This window comes from Sceloporus occidentalis, unplaced genomic scaffold (genome assembly GCF_023333645.1).
Source record: "Sceloporus occidentalis isolate IW3139 unplaced genomic scaffold, rSceOcc1.0.p SCAF_56, whole genome shotgun sequence".
Lineage (NCBI taxonomy): Eukaryota > Metazoa > Chordata > Lepidosauria > Squamata > Phrynosomatidae > Sceloporus > Sceloporus occidentalis.
In genome coordinates, this window is record NW_028317036.1 from 2,767,063 (window position 1) to 2,790,912 (window position 23,850).

The 23,850-nt window shown below is 36.6% G+C and overlaps 1 protein-coding gene across 1 annotated transcript in view; it reads right to left on the reverse strand.

Annotated features, from left to right (window-relative positions):
* Nucleotides 1-6,196: 6,196 nt before the first annotated feature.
* The window catches only part of LOC149287820 (laminin subunit alpha-3-like), a 99,509-nt gene continuing 81,855 nt past the window's right edge, over nt 6,197-23,850 (reverse strand). Inside the window, exons 47-75 of the mRNA XM_089492423.1 lie at nt 23,541-23,702; nt 22,914-23,110; nt 22,318-22,434; nt 21,678-21,832; nt 21,276-21,417; nt 20,234-20,333; nt 19,954-20,070; nt 19,423-19,602; nt 18,848-18,987; nt 17,830-18,012; nt 17,244-17,395; nt 16,601-16,760; nt 16,073-16,206; nt 15,514-15,661; nt 14,708-14,830; nt 14,053-14,189; nt 13,509-13,626; nt 12,450-12,590; nt 11,484-11,614; nt 10,550-10,684; nt 10,008-10,161; nt 9,617-9,783; nt 9,293-9,482; nt 8,776-8,916; nt 8,307-8,466; nt 8,100-8,218; nt 7,652-7,745; nt 7,237-7,356; nt 6,197-6,342 (exon numbers count right to left, since the gene is read on the reverse strand). Coding sequence (XP_089348549.1) covers nt 6,197-6,342; nt 7,237-7,356; nt 7,652-7,745; nt 8,100-8,218; nt 8,307-8,466; nt 8,776-8,916; nt 9,293-9,482; nt 9,617-9,783; nt 10,008-10,161; nt 10,550-10,684; nt 11,484-11,614; nt 12,450-12,590; nt 13,509-13,626; nt 14,053-14,189; nt 14,708-14,830; nt 15,514-15,661; nt 16,073-16,206; nt 16,601-16,760; nt 17,244-17,395; nt 17,830-18,012; nt 18,848-18,987; nt 19,423-19,602; nt 19,954-20,070; nt 20,234-20,333; nt 21,276-21,417; nt 21,678-21,832; nt 22,318-22,434; nt 22,914-23,110; nt 23,541-23,702 — 4,163 coding nt within the window. The remainder of the gene's footprint in view (nt 6,343-7,236; nt 7,357-7,651; nt 7,746-8,099; nt 8,219-8,306; nt 8,467-8,775; nt 8,917-9,292; nt 9,483-9,616; nt 9,784-10,007; nt 10,162-10,549; nt 10,685-11,483; nt 11,615-12,449; nt 12,591-13,508; nt 13,627-14,052; nt 14,190-14,707; nt 14,831-15,513; nt 15,662-16,072; nt 16,207-16,600; nt 16,761-17,243; nt 17,396-17,829; nt 18,013-18,847; nt 18,988-19,422; nt 19,603-19,953; nt 20,071-20,233; nt 20,334-21,275; nt 21,418-21,677; nt 21,833-22,317; nt 22,435-22,913; nt 23,111-23,540; nt 23,703-23,850) is intronic.

Genomic DNA, 23,850 nt, shown 5'->3' on the forward strand with positions numbered 1-23,850 from the left:
TTACAGAGCGATTTCACTCATGACCTCATCAGCAGCACTTTACATTTTTAACCGTATTAACTCATGATGATGGCATTCTCAGACTGTTAGTCCCTGATTGGTTTGGCATGTTCCTCCTGCATGTCCATACTTGGAAATTAGAACAATTAATTCTGTCACCAGCCTTTCTGTGAATACAAATACCTAGGTATCTAGACTTTTTGTGCTTCTAATAGTTTAAGTATCAGGATATTTTTGCTTTTTGTTGTATGTTATTGTTGGCATTCCACCTAAAAATCCCACCATACCTGGGAACTTGGTAGGTTTCACCCAGTGTCTTTTGGTGATAATCTGCATTGTTGGAGCTCCGGGTTCATATCTGCAATCTTTTGTTGAGAGGTTCCTTGGTATGACTATTGTTGCCCATGAACCTGGCACATGCATTCTGTGACCTTGACTCTTTATGACTGATGATGTTAGGTTGTGACAGAGTTGCAGTTTAAATTATTTTACCTTTAAAACTCTTAACCATATAAAAAAAAGTACATATAACAGTAATGGAAAACCCAAACTATCACCAAAAATACTTAATCTCTCCGGCAGGGTTTTTGGTTCCTTTCTAAATCTAGAAAATATTGTTATAAGATATTTATAGAATAAAGTGTTGAAGAGTAGGTTGGAAAACATGGTCATCATCATCATCCCGCCAGTCTTTGTCCATCTCTTATGTATGTGTTGTGTCTGTCTGAACCTGTCTGAAACTATATGGTAAAACTCACGTGTACAACACTTGGGAGAGGCCCAGTTGAACAGACGGAGTCTTAATTATAGAGATAGAAGAAAAAAATAAATATGGTTTCCCTATAATGTGACCAGATGGATGAATACAGGAAGGAGCTTATTCACTCCAAAACAGGATAATGTTATCAAGCATGGCGAGCATATAGATAGCTTAGTGTGAAATTGAGTATAAAAATACAATATATCGAACAAATTGTTCTCAAAAGAAAGGAAATCAGCCAATTCAATGGTCATCCCTCATCCTTGTGTCATTTGCTTGGCTTTCAATATTCATAACTGATTTTGTGCTGACCTCTCACTCAAGACAAATGGATACAATGAGGACTGATACAATAACCACAATATTCTATATGATATAAAATGTAGTATATGAAAACAATAAATATCAGGATGAAAAAAAATTATAAAATTCAAAACAATGATAAAAAGGACCAATAAACTAGAAAAACAAACCTCTTTCGCTGGTGTTGTCAACCTGGCTGAGATAAACGGACATAAATAAGGGACGTCTCACAGTTATATATATATATATATATATAATATATATATCAAATATTATTTAATTGAACTTCACCTTACCCACAACTGAATGTCACCTAGTTCAGTGTCCGCTTGACATTATCCATTTTTCTACTTCTGTGTAGCATGACGTTCTTCTCAACAGGCATCCTACCCTTAGAACTGCTCTGACGGAGCGCCATCTGCTGACTAGTTGAATGTCCAAGTTCTGGAGCGATTTTTGATTCATATATTTCATACTTCATAAATATTCATATCTCATCCATTTGTGCCCAAATCTGTCTTCTATTCCTCCGATTCTAAACAATGGCTGTGCCATTTCATGAAAACATAGAATTTGACAACTAATAAGAACCATTCGGCCCATCTAGTCTACCAAATATAAAGACTCAAATTAGTCTTTGGTCTCATCTTAGATTCAGAATAGCTGTATGTCGATCACAATCATGTCCTTCTTCCCATCAACAGTAGTGGGCTCAGTTGTGGTGAAATTATGATGGGGTAACTCTTTTGAGCTGAGATCCCACTGGACACACTCATTTGCCACCAACGAAAAAAATCCAATTGAAAGTCTATATTAAGACTAGGGTTAATAATAACTGAAATACATAAACTAGAATAAATAGTTTTACCATTTTTATTGTTTAATTTTAAAAATAATTACCTCATCAATATACTCTACAAGGCTTTTCTCTAATACCATCACACCTACCTGGCATCTATGCAAGTGGCACATACTGGGTGCCGTTGGTCCTCGGCCTGAAGTAATGCGGTATGCATTAGGAGCGTGAGCATGCGCAGCGACCCACCACTGCTGACTACGAAATACTGCTTATATTTCAGTGGTATTGCTTCACTGATCCATTAAAAACTGTAGCTACACATACTTCCATTCATTTATCTTTTCTATAGACACGAGGAAGGTAATGTACAGAATTAAATCATGCTAAACCAAACACTTCAGGTTTTAAATGTTTCTCAATGTTCTGATTTTGTGAAAGTCAAATCAAAACGCTTTATATTGGTGAAAATATTGCATTTTAATCATCGTTACATACAAAATATACATATATTGCATGTACATAAATTGTTTTAAATTTGCATGAAATGCGTTATTTGTAGGTTACAGTATCTGACATATGTTGTAAAAATATATATACAATGAACGTAATCGACACTAATATTAAATGTGCAAAGGAAAACTTTTAAGTAGTTATAGTTACAGATAGTAGTAGTGATTTCTATTAAAAAAGTTACCAGGTCATCTTCTTCAGCATTTTTACAGTTAACTATGAAAACTAGACCAAAAGTCTAGGTCATCAACCTGCTATGATCCCACTGAAAATCGCCACTAGTCCTATACTGTGTCTACACTGTATTCAGTGTCTCATCTAGAGACTGTATCCATCCGAACCATAGATTGAATGAATCTGATCAATCATAATGTGTGTATATATATATATATATATATATATATATATATATATATATATATACACACACACACACGCATGCCTCTTCATTTAAGTATATCCCTGGTAGCTGAATTCAAGAACTGTCAGGGAATAAATCAAAACTAAACCATAAGTTTTCAATTTCTTTAAGGATGGCTTTTATTGGGTCAAAATAATAAAAAAAAAGATGTAAAGTCAATAAGCTTGAAAGTTTATATGACTACAACTTTTCTACATTGGCCCAATTAAAGAGTTCCATTTTCTCTTTGGTATCAAATCTTTTTTCCGCACTGCTATTTATTGAGAATGATTTACATTCTAGCGTGTACATGTAAGTTCTAGCTCTCTTTATGATGGCTGCAGGCTGTTCGCCAAAAGCCCCTGTTTAATTTTCTATATACTATTTGTATTATATATTTTAAAGGGGGGACATGATGTGACTGGGCTACAATAAATAGCCTGATTAAAAAAAAGTTTTGCATATTATTGCATATTACTTTATTCTGTCCCTTATTTGATATCACTGATGAGCCAGGTAGCTTGCAGAATGGTGCCACTCTGCTACCACCCGTCAGAGAGACAAGTATGATCTATGCCAGGGGAAAGGAGGGTATATATATATATATATATATATATATATACAGATAATGGTAATTTCAGCAAAACCCCGAAATATGTATTTCCATGCTTGGATAACTGCTCTATGGGCCAGTTGGGGAGATTGGAGGTCTCCATTATAACTGGCCCATATAAATTATGGAGAACTGTATCTAGTCGGAACAGCCTCTATAGTGAACTGCCTGTATATGAAATTATATCCTGGTGCTTAGCATAGAGGACGGTGGACGCAGAGGTAAGTGGTGAGGGTAGGTTGTGCTTCCCTTTGTATTTTTTTTATTATATTAGTCTGTTCTAACGCTACTAACCCTTTTAATGAAATTAAATAAGAAAAACCATAGAAGATATAAAATCAGGGATAAAATGCTTAATTTTATAATTTTACCTAAATAGATTTAATACTAGGTTTCAAAGCTACTTTTCGGTAATTGTAAGTAGCTCTTTTAAAGGACATGTTGGAGACCAGTTCTATATGATATGAGAATCACTTAAGTTTCATAAAATAAAATGCCATTTGCCTGTTTTCGTCATACAATGTGGACCACTTGTAATTGAAAATCAACCTTTCAACAAAAAAAATGTTCTTTAATTCCAGATGAACTGCAGATAACTCATGTATAACAAGGATCTTGTATGTGTAAAAATAATAATAACGCTAAGTAGAAAATGAGTACATGTAATATTTTGCATTATTTGTATTGGGCAATCACATGTCCTATAGGTAATTCTGAAATATTTGTCATGTTATTAGAGCTCGCTTAGGTTTTACTTTCCTTATGAATAGTGAAGGAGCTGAAGCTTGAAAAGCCCTTGAAAAGTATTCAATCGACTTATAAAAATGACCAATATGCCCCTTACAAGGGCAGAAAAAACTATAGCCCTTTACATACTGCTCTAAAGAAGATAATCAGTTCCAGCAGCTCAAGCTTTTGACGGGTCCAGTATATGGAGATGTTTTTTTGCTATCCTTTGTACTGGCACCACTGCCATCATTGTCCTTTTTTATTCTTTGACTATTAAACTTGGCAACACATTACTGAAGAGCAGTGTTAGGGATTTTTTCAGTAATAAATATGTAAGAATCACTTTAGAAGGAAGCTTAATGTTTAATCTGTAGAGCATCAACATATTTTTCTGTTTCAAAAAAGTCTCAGCCATGTTTGATTGTGACTTTAGTAATAACACGACATCATGTTTTGTAAAATTACTTTTTTAACAGTACCCCTGTTTTGGATTCTGCCATAGATGATATGGGAATAACCCTTAGGAATAAAAAAATATTTCTGACAGTTCTACCAGTCCCTGTAGCTCATCCTAAAATCATTTCCCCCATGCCCTTTATTTCTCTCCTCCACCAGTATGCCACCAACTGGTTATTACTGGAATTACTATCTATCAATTGCTAATGTCTCTTGAGTCATGGAACATTGAAGGACCAATCGTCTATATTTTTTTTACATGGCCCATAAATTGTGCCCCAGCCTGTAGCCATGCACCTTGCATGGACGGGTCACAGCAGGGTTCAACCTGCACTCTGCTACAAGAAGAGAATGCAGCAAGGCTGCGTTAAATAAGGGGCAGACTCCAAGAGCTGGTTGTGGATCCGCAACCTAAATATTAATACTAAAATTCTTCCACTAGATTAAATTGTCTACTGTTGTCATGTTCAACACACGTTCCACAGGCTTGGGTATGACTGCATTTCGGCATACTGTTCCATTTAACTAAACAGACAGGTGCCAAGAGTGTCATGTCTTCCAAGAGGCAGAAGGGGAGGTGTTTCGAGTTCCATGCCCCTTCCTACATATGCTTCGCCCACTTCAACTACCTCACCTTTTTGGCCCTTTTGTCCAGCCTATGTCACATCTTTGCCCTTCCAAAGTCTCTGATAGGTTGTCAGTGATATTTGAGCCAGAGACACCATCCTCCACGAGTACAAACATTGACTTATATATATATATAAATGTCCTCTTTAACACAGGTTACACATTTCTTTAAAGTGGATATTTAATATTTGTAGATGATAATGATGCTCCTAATGTTTAAAATGTATGTGGAATAAGCTAAAGGCATTGGTGATTCAATATTTACTCACTGTGAAGAAAATGGACATTGATGGATGGATTTAACTGTAATACCTTTTATAACAATATTGAATTGGCCATTATTTGGAGTATGCATTCAACCTCTCTTTATTTCACAAGGCCCTACGAGCATCTGGCATTTACCAACCAACTAGCTTAGTTATATATTTATCCAAAATACATTCGGCAGACAACTCAGTGATCGTCTACTATCCACTCTGGTCCATCACACATTCACCATAAATGAAACCATAGAAAACCCAAGTAGGAACCAGCCATTCTGTAAACACTGTCCGGAGCCCTTGCTTCACACCTTGGTGGCTTCATGTGGAATCAAAAGTAAAAACACACAAAAACAAAATCGAAAACAGTCTAGAAGGACGCTACCCCCTGCCTCTCTTGCCAGTCTACTCCTGATCTTTAAGAGGTCAGGTTACATGGATATAACGATATTAAGTGTATACTGGGATTCATCTATAGCACCGAACAGAACTAGAATTCAAACTAAAAACACTTATTGTTGAGGTAGTTGAATTTTTTGGTCAGTTTTATGTTTTGTTATGAAAGAAGTGAAAATAACTAGAAACCCACTTGTGATTCTTTTTAAATTGTTCATTTTTACAATATAGAACACAATTTTTTTAACGCTCGTACAGCAGGATTGCATCTACATAGCAGCGCTTCATAGATCCATATTGATGCATATTTCCTGGTGATTTATCCATGGCTTTAAAACATCAGCTAAGCAGTAGGACATCTGCTTAAGCTGATAGCACCGTGAAGCTCAGAGATTTTACTGAAGGAGATCACTTTCTTATTCATTTTCAAGTTCTTCAGACAGCCCACGAAAGAAGTCCTCACAGGGATCCATTGTGTTTTCAAGGACGCTGCAAGAAATAACCAACTGGTGTTAAATCTATGGTTGACAATTATTAACATGCGATTATCATGAAACACAGGGTTTCTAGTTATTTTCACTTCCTTCATAACAAAAAATTCAACTACCTCAGCAATAATTGTTTTTAGTTTGAATTCAAACTATAAACTTAGTGCTAGCTCCATTGCTAGCAAAGCTACCCAGAATGCATTGTATGATGGCCACTAATGGATTATAGGTAAGGGTAATTTACAGCCAATCACAGGACAGCAAAAAAATATGAAATAGGAATATTTCTTAATGTTTTCCAGAAATTAAACAGAATTAGGAATTTTTCTGCTAATTTGTAAATGGCAGGTACCCTCTAGCAATAATTATGTATAAAATGTGCATAATTATTTTAACTATATTTTTGCTATGCATGCTCTCGAAAATGGTAAACTGACCTATTTATTTATGATTCAAATAGTTTTACTTTTTTACATGTCCCTACAGAAGGAGGTGGAAACTGAGTTAAAAAAATATGTATTGAGTGCAATATTGCCAAAAACTGGCTTATGGTACACAGACATGGGTCTGCTTACTCACGGTTAAATATTATGTACTTATGTCTACGCTATATGAACTAATCCTAATGATCTACTGTTGTATACCTGGCTGTTAGCTTTTGTACTGTTGTGAATCTATGTATGCACTGATCTATGTTTTTACTTGTGTTAAAAATGGCATTGTCTGCACACACCAGACTAAAGGTGTACATTTTAAATGGGGGGTAGTTCACCTATCCTTTTTGTGACACTTTGAGACCTATTGCTAGTTGAGTGTATTTTTTTTATACTAGGGACTGTCTCTCCTGAAGAGGGACATGTAAGTGGTATGGCATAGCAATAAACCCTAGGGTTACCTGGGACTCCTCCAAGATATAACGGTGCCTTGGTGCTGGTAAACAGAGCAGAATTTGACCCAGTTGCTTGTTCCGACACCTCGTCTATGTCCAACGCCACTATATTTCTCTTTGTGGTTACTGCAAACAGATTAATTTTGCATATAAGACATATTATCATATCGCTTGTTTTTATGGAAACACATGCTATAATGTGTGTGTAAACATATAAAAAAGCATTAACACACATGAACATGTGACGTTTTAGGAATTTCCATTAAACAGGTTAATCTCAAAATTATTAAAAAACATTTTATACCCAAGATTAAATTAATAAAAAATATGCAGATTCAAAGCAGATGATGCATCTAAGCTTCCTTGACCTCCAAAACTGCTTCCTTTGACCTCCAAAACTGACAATCACTGTTCCTATTACCTGTTACTGTATGCCACTCTCCATCACACAATGATTTTTGAGACGTCACAGAAACCCAGGATTCTCCGGGACCTTCGTTCACTGAAAGAGTCAGCTGCAAAACAACAACACAGATTTACACATGAGCAGATCGTGTCCTATATAAGATGACAATTAATTTCCTTACTTAAACACTTTTTATAACTTAATCAGAAGCATCCCATGACAGAAACGCGTCGACAGTAAAACACACTCTATCCAGAGAAAAAAATGCACAAATCATCTATTTAGATGGGTTTGTATTTCTGAGAATGTAAATAAAAAAAATCAAAAGAATATTTAAAAATAATGCTTCCAGCTGTTTATTTTCCAATTAGAATGTGTATATTGATTGTCACAAATGTTCTCCTTTTGGGATGTTTTATCATTTTATTATAACCTTTACCGTATTTAGCCATCAGAATCTTACCTTTCCAGAATCCATATACAGAATGAATCTATTTGCAATATGTAGTAAGACACCTGTCGGGGTTTGTGGTCGGATGTCTAAAACCATTTCAAATTCTGGTCCCAAAACAAAAGCTTTTTCTAAAATGTAAAGAAATCGTAGGTGATTACTTCAAAATAGGCATACCCCAATAATCGTTGCCAGGTAGTTAACGAGAACACTACATACCTACAATAATGTGTCCTCCGTCATGAGCAAAGTATACCCCTGTTTCAAAGGCTCCCTCGTAACATGGGACAACTCCCGAGGACAGAGAAAGTCTTTCCAAAGGAATACCGTTCACTTGCACATTTCTCAAACATCCTGTGAAGCTCTTCCTTGAAATGCCCTTTAAAAGATATATGTTAAGTAGCATAAATATTAAGATTTAAGAGTTAGGGGTAATGTGAGAAATGTATACAAAAAGGGTAAACGTTATTCAAAAAGTGAAAACTAGATTAGCTAGTTGGTTCTTTTTTTGCCATCATTATCACTTGCCATTTTCTACTGTAAAAAATAAGCATGTGAATGGTTTGGCAAGAGGGGGCGATGTTTTTGAAATGCACAGTTTCATAACCAGTAGGCCTCACGTTTCGTGTGTAACACCTGCCCAAACTGTCCAAACTTTTCTTCTCTGTGTAACTGTGTAGATGAGTACCTGTAATTTTAGTGATAGGAGGCCCCCAAGATGGACGGAGGACATTCCTTCCAGACTGACTCGTCTTGTCAGGCTACCCTTGCGGGATTTCAGACCATCAACCACAAGACGGCCATTGAACCCATCCCAGCTAAACACAACCTGCAGAAAACAAAAAAAACTTCAGTAAAGGCTACGGAGACATTTTTTATGAACGTAGTTGGGATTTATTTCTCCATCAATGATATGACCTCTGGGTAGCTCATGCCCCCGTGCACAAACTAAGGAGCACAATACTCATATATATGTAACAGTGATGCTACATCACCACAGATCTGTTTCAGGCTTCTATTTTCTTTTTCTGTTAAAGATTATAGCAATGAGGGCCATAAGAAGCCCTTTAAGACCAAAACTAATTTTAAATAGAATTAAATGAACTGGTGAACATAATAGATATTGCATACAGATAGACTGTAAACATATTGTGGACCTTTAACAAACATGTGTAAAGTATCATACACAAGACATTAATACGTACCGTATGCCACTTTCCATCATTGTATTTGTCTTGGCTTCTAATTTTGATTTTGTTTCCTTTGGTGGCCAAAGAAAACACAAAACGCCCTTTAGAAATATGAAGAGTCAGGTGACTTGTCTCGTAGGAGTCACTCATCATGAAAACCAAGCCAGATGGTTCATCTGTGCGCACTTCCAATGAGAAATGGGACCTGGAACGCACAAAGACCACATCACTTATGGGTAAAAAAATATGTCACTGATAGAATTGAACATATCTACTGTTACTTCAAAGTAGGATTAAAGACCTAATCGTATTAATGATGCTAGAGTTTAAGTTCCATACCTGTCCTGCGAAAGTGGTTTATTCAGATCATAGGTAATGTGACTCGCAGGAGACTCTCCAAACCGATAGGCTCCACTAGGTATTGTGAAGTTGGAAGAACCGCCACAGTTTTGCGGTACCTTCTGTACATTTTTATTCATTGCATTTGTCATCACATCTACATAACTCTGTCAAAGGAAGGTTTTAAACAGTGAACAACAGTAAACGGTTACCATTATACACACAAATAGCACAATGTGCTTAACACGGTTAACAGACACCAGAAACAGAATTGATCTATACACAGTTAACAGAAGTATGCAGAGGGAATTTACGCCACTACTCATGAAAATTATGACAGATAGTCTACTACTTTCAGAAACAGACAAATACATGCTTGATAAGTAATTACCAGCTCATTATCGTTTAGGATGAAAGGATAAGGACTTCGAAGTTCATTCAGAATTAAAGACAAAGGAGGTTCCTCAACCATACAAGTTCCAAGCGAGACCTTTTGCTTTTCTTTATTATCAAAAAGGTTTTCCACTCTAGGGTCTTGTGCTGACCTGTTGAAAACAAACAAATAGAAGCTCATGGCTTGTATACTTTGCCAATTGTATTGATAACATAACGTGGACAGCCACCTGGTCCTGTAGGTGGGTTATGGGTTTTATGAACACAAGTCTATCTAGCTCATCATATGGGCCCTCATTCTTTCGATGACTCAATAATTTCTTATGATCAAAAACACCATATCCTTCTTTCGTTGGTTCTATAGTTTTGGTTTTGGTTGTGCAGGAATATGCAATGTGTCCATGCAATGCTTTTGCACCTATGAAGCATTTACTGAAATGTCAGCCATGATGTTTTCTGGCATATTGCCGACTACTTGCCTTAGCTTGAAGCTATGGACTTAGACTATTGCTGTGTTCCAATCTTCAGAAACAAACATACCTCTGGATGAAAACATTAGTGACACAACCCTCAAAATTATTTCCACCGAGGTATATGTTTCTTGGCGAATCTCTCGAGGATACTGAAGACCCAATGTTTTTGGTCACCTGCTCATCATCGATTAAGAGTTTGAGTCTGAAACAAAACACATTTTTTTTTATATAAACATTTCTCTTCCTATGCTCCTTTAAAACAGAAAGCATGAAATGTAAACATTCAAAAAGTAGGGCCCATCTTGTTAAATAGCATGTTTTCTTGACATTAAAACTGTGTAAATCTTATATATGTCTTGGTTAATGGCTAGGTGCGCCCTATTATCCAGTAAAATACGGCCGCATGGCAACCTAGAGGCAACTGCCTAGGGCCTCTAGCAATCTTTGGATTATGTCACAGGCCAAAGAACTTCATAGCACACTTACTGGGGTTTCCCTTGGGCACAGATTACATGGATGAGGAGTCTTACCAAATGGCCTTCTAATGTATCTCTGCGTGCGTGTTTTATGTTGGACTTTAGGTGATGTGGATACTGTTCCAACATGGCAATCAGCGGCATATAGAGATTCCGTGCACACTCCAGTTCTTGGACTGGGTGCACTTATATCAGTTAAGAGTTCTTGAGTGCTTAGAAGAGTGTCATTAGCGAATGTTAGACTACAACTAATAGTACAATGGTTAACGTGTATGCCTTTTCACACACTACAGCACACCACTTTGGAATATGAATTTAGAGAAAAGCTGTTAATCATTCTACAAATAAGCACAATTTTGACATAATATAATTACTTTATTCAGGTACAAATCCATGCCCAGTTTGCTTTTTTTCAGTACAAGCTAACGCGGTATACTGCACACATACTGTACCTGGTTGACACTCCCTGACACTTAAAGAAACATAGCACTCCATACAATCACTCAGTATTTAGTGTATACTCACTGGTCATCTTGTCTTATCACAGACACATAATGGTTCTTTCCATCTGCGTATCTCTCCATTGACTGCAGTTCATCAGTTTTTGTTTTAACTGTTACTGTTCCATCTTTTAAAGCAATGTGTAATTCTTCAGACTGTTGGCAAATAATGTGAAATCACTTAGGGATTCTCAGTAAGATCTCTCTATCTTAGCATATTAAAATTTCATTGTCAGAATGCCTTTTACATTTTTGTCTTTTCAGCAACCCTGTACATGTTGAAATTGCCAAAATTGTATTAGATTGTACAGTGGGGTATAGAAAATGCAGTAATAATTATGGTGGGGAGACTACAAATTTCTCATACACACACATATTTATATACACAGCAACTTACTAACAGACTTACATACGAACACACATCAAATGACATCATATCCCAATAATACAAACACACATCAAATGACATCATATCCCAATACATACAAACACACATCAAATGACATCATATCCCAATACATACAAACACACATCAAATGACATCATATCCCAATACATACAAACACACATCAAATGACATCATATCCCAATGCACACGGAGTGTGGCTCTCCGGCACAGCGGTATACACAGCCCGTGTGAGTGGAGGGGTTTGGTGGGGATGCACTGGCATTGGGGGGCCCACTGGACAGGTCCCCCTGCAATGTGGGAGTTGCGCTGGTCCCCATTATGACAGTGAGCTTCTGTTTCTGTAAATTCAAACTGTTTAGGTGATGCACTGCTTGTTATGTTGTACCTATTATACAGCAGTGTGGTATATGGTGGTATTAATGTATACTTGTTAATTAATATTTTTAAAATGTCCGGTAGAGAAGATGCGCAAGCATTACAACTCCAAAAATGAGTGAGGCGAGCAGAACTGAATATATACTACAAGTTTTAACTATTCTATAAGGTGGATGGCGTTACAAGTATGACCATACAACGCTTTACCTCCGTGTAATGATTAAACAACATGGCACTAGTCTGTGAAGTCTGAAATCCAAAAGATGCCTGGAAGTCACTAGGGAACCGGAATCCGTCTGGTTTCAGTCCAAGAGTCCCACCACGGGAAAACTCTGCTGTGCGGATAGTCTACAAAAAGCAAGAGAACTGCAGCATGTAATAATTCTATTTGGAAAATAAAACATTTGCATTTGGTAAAATCATAAAAATGGACACTTATCCTAAAGAGTTAAGTGAGTTAATAAAGTAAAGCTCTACAAGGTAAGTAAAGTCAAAGAGGCTGCTGGAAGTTCCTCCCCGCCATTGGCGCTGGACTACTGACCACCATAGCTGCCCTCCTTATTTTCTTTTCTGGAGGGGGCCTTGGAAAGAGTGGCACTGGACGGGGTGGTATTTTTGTTTGTGGAGGTGTTTGGGGAAAGGGTATGCCCGGATCATGGGGTATATATTTCTTTTTATGAACAGCCTTTTACTGAATTGATAGCCTTTTACATTACATTTTTGTATTATTTTCTTGTTTGTCATTTGATTTGACGTTTTATTTGGTCCCAAATGACAGGTTCACAGGGTTTTAGGGGTTCATGAGTGTGTGTAGGTCATAGCATTCAAAAAAACATTTTTAGGGAAAACATTTTGGGCATAGTCTTGTGCCATAGAATTTCTAAAACATTACAAGAAAATCATTTGGGGAAACTCTCGCTCTCTAAGGTTTTAGTGTATCAGTAGTGAAGAAGTCCGACCTATCCCTCCATCTCTACCATATCTTTGAGAGGATATAAAATACCAAAAGCATTCTCAAAAGCAAAAATATAGTAACTACAAGGAATAATCTCCCATGAAGTGACAGAATGCAGGTACTTAGAGCATATTGTGCCATCAGCCTCCATCTAGTTATTCCGTTATTGCATAGACTGAAGTGCAAAGGCCCTGAACACCCAGAGCCATGGACCTAGTGCTCACAGCAGAGGACCGGCAACTTAGAAATGTATTTTTTGTAATATAATTTTAAACACACACACACTCATGAAACTATATACATTTACTTACACTCCAACCATCAAAGCATCTCCGACTGACACCATAGGTTTCCTGAAATGATGCAGAACTGACCGGGTTCTTCACATTTTTAACACAACCACGGAAAGAAGGGGTTTTGATATCGAATCTGGTGGCAAATAAAAGTAATATTAAATATTTCCATACAGATTTTTTTTCGTTCATCAATAATTAAACAATAATAGACTCCCAGTCGCAGTAACATTTCTGTTTTAATGTCCTATCGTCCAATCTGGTCACATGTGAGGGATTCACTCAACAATATCTTGACTGGTTCACATGCACACGGCCCTTTTTTTCTATTCTCTAACGACTTTTTCCACTTTTATTGCCTGGTCTGTCTCTCCTGACTTATTTTACCAGGTATACATCCTACTTCCCTTTTACATTTTACACTCAACTTAATTATCATGTATATAATTTGATAAAGTCCCATACACTAGTGCACATACAGAATGTGAGTGACCCATGTGGACAATATGATTATCTGATTCAGATCTGATTTGGATCATTTGATAGTTTGTGATTAACTCACTTTTCTCTAATTGATGTTGGGACTCCACCCAAGTAGTATGTGTCAAAACTAAAGATGTCCACTTCACTGAGTAATATTGCAACTTGAGAATGAGAAATACGGATCATTCTGTCCCTGGCTGAAATCCTCATTACGATCTGCGGGAGGGAAGATATCATAATGTTTGCAAGTAATAACGTTGCTTGGTAGTGGAACACTGAAGGCAAGAGGTCTGACATCTCTCAAGGGCTTTTGTTTTTCCAGAAGCAGAAATGATTCACTCTGGGTTATATGGCTCCCCTCGCTGACCATCTAGTCACCCGAGATAACCTTCTCCGTTTGAGATACAGAGAAAGAGAATGCCCGATGAGACTAGGCGCTCACTAAACGCAAACTAAAATGGAAACAAAGTGAAACCTTGCAGAGATGGAATACATGGAAGACACAATTTGATAATATATTGAATTTTAGATTACATTTTAGAAGGCATACCACATGTGTAATAACCACAAACTCACCAAAATTATTACTCCATACATTGATGTTTTTATGTGCTGTGCACAATACCCTATAATACTCATTAACTATTTAATGAGTTTGATTCTGAAATTCCAAAATACTTAGCTTCCATTATTGTGGGTATAGTATTACACATACAGTAGAGTATATTATTTACCAGATATTCGTTCCCATCATTGATACGGCCAAGAGTACTTTTTGCTTCTTTCACCGTGTCTGAGTTTAGTTTGTACCTAAGCATCAGGAAGCCATCTTCAATATTAAGACTTATGTAATTGTCCTGAAAGAAAAGTAAAAAGTTTGCACTAGTTATCCAAGAGGTCACCAACTGAGGAGAGATTGAATTGTTTTAGCTCATCGTCAATCTCTTGCTTTGTGGCAAGTAAACTAGACAGAATAGCTCAAGAATATCATTCTTTTAAATGTCATATTTAATGGATGGCAGTGGTGTACACCCTAGGTCCCGTGGATCACACGCTGGGTTTTCAGCATAATACCACGCTGCTTTTTAACACACAATGTCACATATGCTATTTGGGTGGAGAAAACCTAAAACTCAAGTTAGGGCTCCAAATGTGTTTCATACTGCTCCCATTGGTCTCCGTAAGTGTAAAAAACTCTTAAATATATATATATATATATATATATATATATATATATTCTTTTTCTTGGAGATGTATATAGGGATTTTCCAGGGAAACTAGACACATAATCTGCGTTGCTCCAGAGTGAATTAAATGAGTTATATTTTGGGGATTTGCAGATCACAACCAATAAAGGTTCTACTAATTGCCAAGGTTCTAAGTAATTTTATTTGGAATATTCTTGACTAGCCTGCGTACGTATTCACAAGGCTAGGTTATATTACATGTGATACATCCGGCCTCAATGCCGTAGGGTCGTGGAATAACATCCTGAAAATCTACTGTAGGTTTGAAATAGAGAAATACAAAGATAAGATACCTCCTTTTCTGCAAAGAACAACAAGCCAAGATCTGCTGTGGTCTGGATAGTTTGTTCATAGGTCAAAATTCTGATACTGGGTAGTCTGTACTTTATGATTGCATATCCAAAGCCTTCAAAGTAACTTCTCTCCGACTCCTCTTTGTATCTGAAATGATAAAGTATACAGCATAACATTGGAAACATGACTTACTTACTTAAAAGGCTACCTGAAACAACTTACTCCTTATCAAGACTCAAAATGTAACTGATCTTATCTTAGCTTCAGGATAACCATATGCCTATCCCATGCATATTCAGGTGATCCCACCATATTAACTTCCTCTGCTGGAAGAGTCAAAAGCTATTTTCTTAAAAAGGCCACTATTTTCTAGGAGCTCAGAAAATCAGCCATTTCCAGCGAAATAATCGGAAATGCCTACACTGTATTTCGGATATATTTGATGTTTTTTTTTAACGGACAAACTTTGGTTTCTTTAAAAAACAAGAACATTTCTAAATGAGCCCAAACCTTTTAAACGGTAGTGTATATACTGTAATGACATTAGCGGGAGAGTACCTGCTGCATGGTTCCACTTCGGTAGTGTTAAGGTTGAATGTTCTCTTGAAATTATATAGGCTGACTCCAATCTGGTTGAGAAACTCAAATTCGATGCATCCCCTGAAGTTGCCATAGTTCAAACTTTGTGGTGGCTTAAAAATAATAAAATTTTGTATAAATCTTAATCATCAATTCATAAAGTAGTGGCACACAAATGGGCTTAGAGAACTAGCACTATTCACATTAAACTTTTGCAGCAAATTAAACAAAAAAAAAAGTTTCCTGGTGGGTATATATATATATATATATATATATATATATATATATATTTAAATGCCTTTTTGTGTTTCTGAACTAACCCTTAAGTTTTCTTTTACCAGTCTGGCACATACCCATCCCTGATTATTCAGTTTCAGTATTGTTTATAGGAAGAGGATGCCGATAACAGAGATCATCTCAAGCATTGACCCTTTATGTTTTAATCCTAAGCATCGGTTGATAATTGTTCTTGTAGTTGTAGAACCACACACATTGTAAATGACTTACTCTGAAGTCTGCAGGGTAGCCTCCAACATAAAAGACAACATCGTTGGGATCGAGGTTCAGAAGGGTGTACCCGTCCGCTTCGGTTTTGTAATTATCAACAGGATCTGGTTTAGTAGATGTATATGATTTTGTATATTGCAGGGTTGCATACTGATATATTCTGTCAATTAAAAAACACAGACATGATCATGACAAACGTTATTTAAGAGGTCTGCAGCATAGTTTCTCAACCTGCTGTATATTTATGCCTCAGAGTAGGTCTAATAGGTCCAGCAGATAATCCCACACTTTTTGGTTTAGTTTTATAAATTTATTGTATTAGGAAGTATGTAGGTTCTGTTACAGGTAAATATATAGAATATAGGAAGCCTGTAAAAATTGTTTGACCCACCTGGTCATAGGTACTGGATGAACCAATATTGGGGGGATAGAAAATCCTGATACTTGGAAAAAGGTTGGGAAACTGTGATCTAGTACACCACTTTGAAAGTGATCTTCCTAGAGGCAAATGGATGGGGGTAGTCTGAGCTTACATAGTTCTAACCAAGCTCTTAGTGTGGTACCTAAAATACAGTGTCTACTCGCGATATAATCACAGAGGTACAGTATATGTTTGTACCAATGTTAAAAATGAGTGTTTTACCTTTCCAAAACGACTCGATCCATAATAGCTTCTTGTGGGTTATTGTCTGATACATAAGGGGCCACGTGTATTTTTGCTTCATTGCCTCCCAAATTAAGAACATAAATAAGTCTGTCGTCATCAATAGCAAATCCCATGTAATCCCTGGTGGCCTACAGAGAACATAGAAGCAATGATTAGTATTCCAGTGAATTACCTACAATACCCTAGGTAATGTATCCACACTCTAATAGTCAGTTACATATACATCTCAGATCAACGTAACAGAAATTACTGGACTTGTCTAAGATGTTTGGACAATCATAGTTTACGAGTCCTGCTGAATCTTTTGCTCATTTGCATGATGCAGACCCTGTTCCCTCTCTATGTATATATGACACCATGAGTCTGCTTTTAGCCTCCTAACAGTAACATGATCTGTCTATCCAAGTGCCTCCTCTACATCCAATCATTCTAACAAAATCTAAATAATCTAAAATAAGCATCTAAAATTTGTTATTAACATTTGTTTCTATTCAGTGAAGTATTAAAGTATTAATAAAAATAGTGAAATCAAAGATTGTATTTTCGTTTTAGTAATACATACATCCTTACTGCCCAGGTACATCACAAACATATTTGGTGGAAGTTGGCGCTTCCGGCGGTCTGTCCTGGATGCTGGTCTTTGAAGATAAAATGAAAGTGACGTGTAGGCTTTTAAATCTTCCAGGTTGCTTGGAGGATGAACTTCTACTCCAGAAGTACCATTAAACCGCATTGGAACAGCAACCTGATAACCAATATTGATAACAAATTAATATGATAAATGAATATGATTTGGGTAATATTTTTAAGCACAAAACTAATAAAATGTGTGCATATTTATGAACCAAAAGAGGGTTTTAGAGGTTTTTTTTACACAGAATCTTCACCAGAGAAACAAGGGATAAATTCTCTTTAACTTGAATCTTTAATTTCAATTTTGATTGACTTACATATGCGGAAAACATATATAATCCATATTTAAGATGGAATCTGCACTACCACTGGATGTATGAAGAACATGCGTAGTCAATCATTACTAATGGCTTAATGTGCCAATGGGGTGGACAGCACAATGCTTTTCAAAGCCCTCTGACACATCAAGAGGCAAATTACAGATTGTTTTGCTGTAATTTGTATTGCTAATACACAGGGATGATGTCAGAACAAGCCTTTGGCATTTTAAAATATATTTTTTTTATTTCAGTATCATAAAAGATTCCTAAGCCGTCTGTTGGTTGAAATAGGCAGAAACATTGCAGTATCCAAGGCACCAAGTTGAAAAGGTACCAAGATAAAGTTCATGAATTATTAATGCATTTACATATCCAGTATTTAGCTACTGGAGTATGGCTTGTGATGCGTATGCTATGATTCAGTGTTGGACTGGGAACATTAACAGAACAAATAATTATCTTATAAGGTTACAATCACAGATCAGCTAAATTAAACTATTCATCAATAATTACATGTCTGATCATTGAGTCATTCCTGGGTGCTTTCTACACAAAGCCAATAATTTGATGTCATTCTGTAGTAAATTGACCATCCTGTTTTTTTTTTTATGTTAAAGCAGAACCAACCTTGTTTGCAGCGTCACGCGCTTGCTGAATGAGCTCTCTTATGCGGCTCACGTCCTCAGAAATGTTTCCTAATGGCATCAGATCGTTAATACGATTCATAGCTTCAAAGAGGCCCGGAAGGCTTCCTGTTAGGTTCTTCACTGAGGTTTGAGGAAAGCAAAAGTAAATTGTTAAAAAGCGTGTACAGTAATTTATCATTAAATCTAGATAAAGGCATACTGAGTGGCACTTCTAAAGTCCTAAGAAGACTTTTTAAACCTACAAAATTCTTACATACTACTGAGTAGTGCATACACTGATCTTTCATGTTAAACCTTTAAAGGAACAATCAACCACACGCTTCTATGGTTTTACTAAACATTTCACATTAAATCATTGCCTTGCGCCCCCCCCCCAAAGTGTTTCCTATATGCCAACTGTAAATGTGTGTATGTTGTGTTAACTAGTGGTTCTAAGTGGCTGGGTTAGTTTACCGAATGCTTGACTTCAGGAGCCTGAATTGATGTACAACAACAAGCAGCATTTTACCATTAAATGGACTTATAAATTAAAGGCTAACATTTACAAGTACTTACCTGAATTGCTTGCCTCTGCCAAAGCCTCATTGAAAGTTGAGCTTTGTGTGTCTCCAATAGATCGATTTAAATTCTTCACATCAACATCAATGGGCTTTAATTCTTCTAGGACATTATTGGTAATTTGGTTGGCATTTGTAACTAAATCCTTGGCGTTGTTGATCATTTTATCAATGTCATCTAAAGACAAAGATATATGAATGCATTTGGTAAACTGTGGTTATCAGAAAATATTCATAAAATAAATTTCATGGGGACGTGAACCTCATCATTCAACATACATGTGTGTATGAATGAGCACCAAAGTTCTCACGCACATGCTCACAACTCAAGCACCACAAGGAACATACAAACACAATTGATGTGCTTACCAGGCATGGATGCTGAGCACAGAGACTAAAGAACAGCCAGGCAGTATATTGTGTTTTTCAAACTAAGTAGCCTAGTACCTGATGTCATTTGATTTAACCGATTTCCTCTTGGAAACAAGAAAACAATTTAGAAAGTATCTGAAGCACAGAAGCCTCTTACCTCTTTTGATTTCATTAATACTCGTTTGCAGAGCAGTCAAGTCACCAGACAATCGGTTCTTCTTATCCTTGGCCTCTACTAACCTGTCTTTTATATCTTCAAGTTCTGGATTGATATCTGATAATAAGAAGAAAATAATTCACAGGATGGACAATAAGGTCATAATAGATAAATAGTTTCCTTAAGTATATTCCAGGCCTCTTTAGACACAAATCATTCATTTCTCAGGACAGCACAACATTAGAACTTATTTATATATATTTTACTATTTCAACCATACCTCGCAATGATTTTTGGGTATTCTTGGCCTGATTCAACAATGCTTCTGAATCTTCCTTTGATTGCTTAGCCTTTCCTGGAAGGTCTTCGTTTTGTACTTTCTATAAGAAAAGCAGTATAGTCAAAAAAAGCCGTTAAAAAGGCAGATGTTGCACGGATAAGACTATATGACCAAAAGTGTGTGGACACCTGACCAACACACCTATATGAGCTTGTTGGACATCCCATTCCAAAACCATGGGCATTAATATGGAGTTGCAACAATATTGTGTGGCAACAATAGTCTCCACTCCTCTGGGATGGCTTTTCACAAGATTTTCCAGTCTGTGGGAATGTTTTGTCCATTCAACCAAAAGAGCATTTAAGTCAGTTACTGATTTTGAACAAGAAGGCCTGGCTTGCAATCGGTGTTTCAATTCATCCCAAAAGTGTTCAGTGGGGTTTAGGTCAGGGCTCTGTGCGGGCCACTTGAGTTCTTCAGGGCCAAACTCATCAAACCATGTCTTTATGGACCTACTTTGTGGTAATGGTGGACCCTATGACAGTGCCACATTTAAAGTCACTGAGCAATTAAGTACATCTGATTCTATTTCCAGTGTTTGTCTATGGAGAGGGTTGCCTATGTACTTGATTTTATACACCTGATAGCAATGTATGTGTCTGAAACACTTGATGTGCTCACATTTGTGCCACTTTTTTAGAGTGGCTTTGTCTTCTTTAATAAATTATGTTTACTTAATGTTGGAAATAGTAAGCCTGGACTAGATATAGTGCATATTGTGCTTGTTATCACATGGCTCATGACATTGTGAGCTTTATATGACAATATCAACTAGTGTATATTATAATCATGAAGACTGTAAGTCACCATATGTACCGAAATGTTTTGTGTCCTGCTTCTGATTCCATACCACAATCATTCACATAGTTCAAGTCAAGACAAGTCTGCATGTCAGTAGAAGTATACTACTAGTTTGATTTGAAGAGGTAACACAATAGTATGTACCAGTATTATATCAGCATAGTAACATGATAGTACTTACTTTTAGTGCAGAATCAGCTGCCCCATTTGCCTTCTTTGAGGCCTCATCTGCCTCCTTCACAGCTTTTATGATGTCTTCATAGGCATTTGCTGCATCCACGGCACACTGCACTAGCTCCTCACTACTAATGTTCCTCTTAATCCTGTACATGTACAAACATTCAGTTATTAGATGCACTTTTTTCTGCTTCCAGCACTTAACGTGTAGTAACTTAAATCAAACCGCAAACATCTGCTATTTGGAAACTTGGAAAATAAATTGGCCAGCTATCTGAAAAATCTTTCAACAGCTGGTTTCATAATGGGAGTGTCACACAAAAATATGTCTTTTGTTTTACAGATATTTATTCAAAGAAATAAAATCCCCAGAATTTGTAGGAAACACCAACAATGGAGTACTCACTCAGCCAACTGATTGGCTAGATCCTGTAATGACTGGGCATGCTTTTCTGCCATTATCACCAGAGGCTCCTTACTGGCTGCTTTAGAAAGAGTGGACACCTTTTCATTAAGCTCCTGCTTAGCACCGTCCAGTTGGGCAGCAAGCTTTTCATACTCCTGTTGTATGTGGAAGAAACGGACACATTAAAAATGCTATTTGCTTCAACTTAAGTTCATTTACAAGAAAGTACATATACAATTCTGGACCTTACAAAAATGTCAGGTTTACTACCCTGTGCAAAAGTTTACCCCAGGGCAAGTTATACATGCCTTATCAGGCAGGTACATTTAAAGAGATAAATGGTGCAATAAGTGACATATTTTTTTGTTTTTTTATATTAGTTTCTACGAGATCTTAGAATTCAGTCATCAATGTTGTGTTATTGACATGTTATCCTAATTATTAGTGGATTTGGGGTTAAGCATTTTGGAGGTCCCATATGTTGCAAATCCTACTGCTCCCTCTAACTATGAAAAAAACCCATTAAGCATAGACAATTCCCTCTGGTCAGTTGCAACCCATTCTTCCTTCTGCTCCTGTAGTTGTAACACAGCAGTTACTTTTGACACAGCGACATAAATTGATGAGATTTGTAGAATACCTCTTTGCTCTTCTGGAGCAACCGTAACATGCTGCTTGTCTGTCCCAGGCTAGTTTCTGCAGCATTGAGATGACTGGAAGCCTCTTTTTGTTGTCTGCTTAGATCTTTAACCCTTTTCTAGAGCCAACAGAAACAAAAATCACTTCAGAATACAGCATTAGACTGTTGACATGTTGCATTAAGTAGAAAGACATTAGGTTATCCGTTAGCATTCTAAGCGATCTGACCTTACAGATTTTTAAATATTAACACTTGGCTATGGTACATATCTAATTTCAATAATAATAGGACTGGGCTTTTATAAAAATGTAACTAGGTAATCTGTACTAATCTAAGGAGTGTTTAAAGTCTATAAACCTGAGAATGTGTATCTTTACCTTGAGATGGGAGCAAGCTGTTCCATGGTATACATATTAAAATCTGTACCTTCTCTAAAAGTGAGTCATTCACTAAATGTTTTAATGTCTCAAATAAAACAAGAGTTTTCATAATAAAACTGAAGCTCAAGATACAGTATGTAATCTACCCTAAACTAGCAACACTAATTTACATATTACACACACTTGTTGAGCTCAGTTGCCAAGTTGTATATTCACCTTAATTTCTTCTAGCATGATTTCATTATCTCTGTTTTGGCTATTAGCTTGCTTAGTTTGTCCAGACGCTTCATCCATTGCCTCCCGGAGGTCATTTAACTTAGCTTCATACTCGTTAATAGACCTAGTGATTTCTCTTATAAGGTCCTTGTGCTGGTCCTGGTGCTTCTGAAACTCATTCCTTACACGAGTAAGTACTAATGTAAAACACAAGACAGCGTTAGATGAGAATGGAATAGGCTACAGTCATTGTAGTACCTGAAAGGGAATTATGATGCAGAGAGGTTAATAGCTAGTGTGATGAAGATATACTAGGCTTTTGAATTTATATGCCTAAAAACATATGTATTTTTGTATGTGGTCAGACAATAAAAAGATATACCGTACTTATTACACTCTAGCTCTTGTATAAGTATGTATACAAACAGCCTAATACACGCTCTAATGGATCCCTAAAAGTATCACTGATGGAAGAGTATTTGTTCCTTGGGAGTTGCTTTGCAGCTGACTTGCATAACAAACGAAGGGACTAGACAGCTTTGGCAGATAGAAACACCTCCAATACAAATAAAATAGAAACATTTTAACATATAACATAAAAGTAATATAAATCATAGATGGACTTACAAGCTTTAGCTTCCTCTTTCTCATTTTCTGCTTCTCTTTTCTGTGTACCAAAGTTGCGTTTTCGCATTTCGTTTAACATGCGCTGAACCTCAGCCATATTCTTGGTGATGTCCCCAGAAGGTGAAGTGTTTCCCTGAATGCTAGTAAAATCCTTGACCAGGACTGAAAAGAAAGGGTTCTATTATGGACATTACAGAGGTGAAAACATGTCTGCATACTGAAGACAGAGTACTATGGTATTAGGCTGAAAGTTATACTGATCGTAGACCCACAAAGATACAACAAAATACATTTTTTGATGGATTAACCT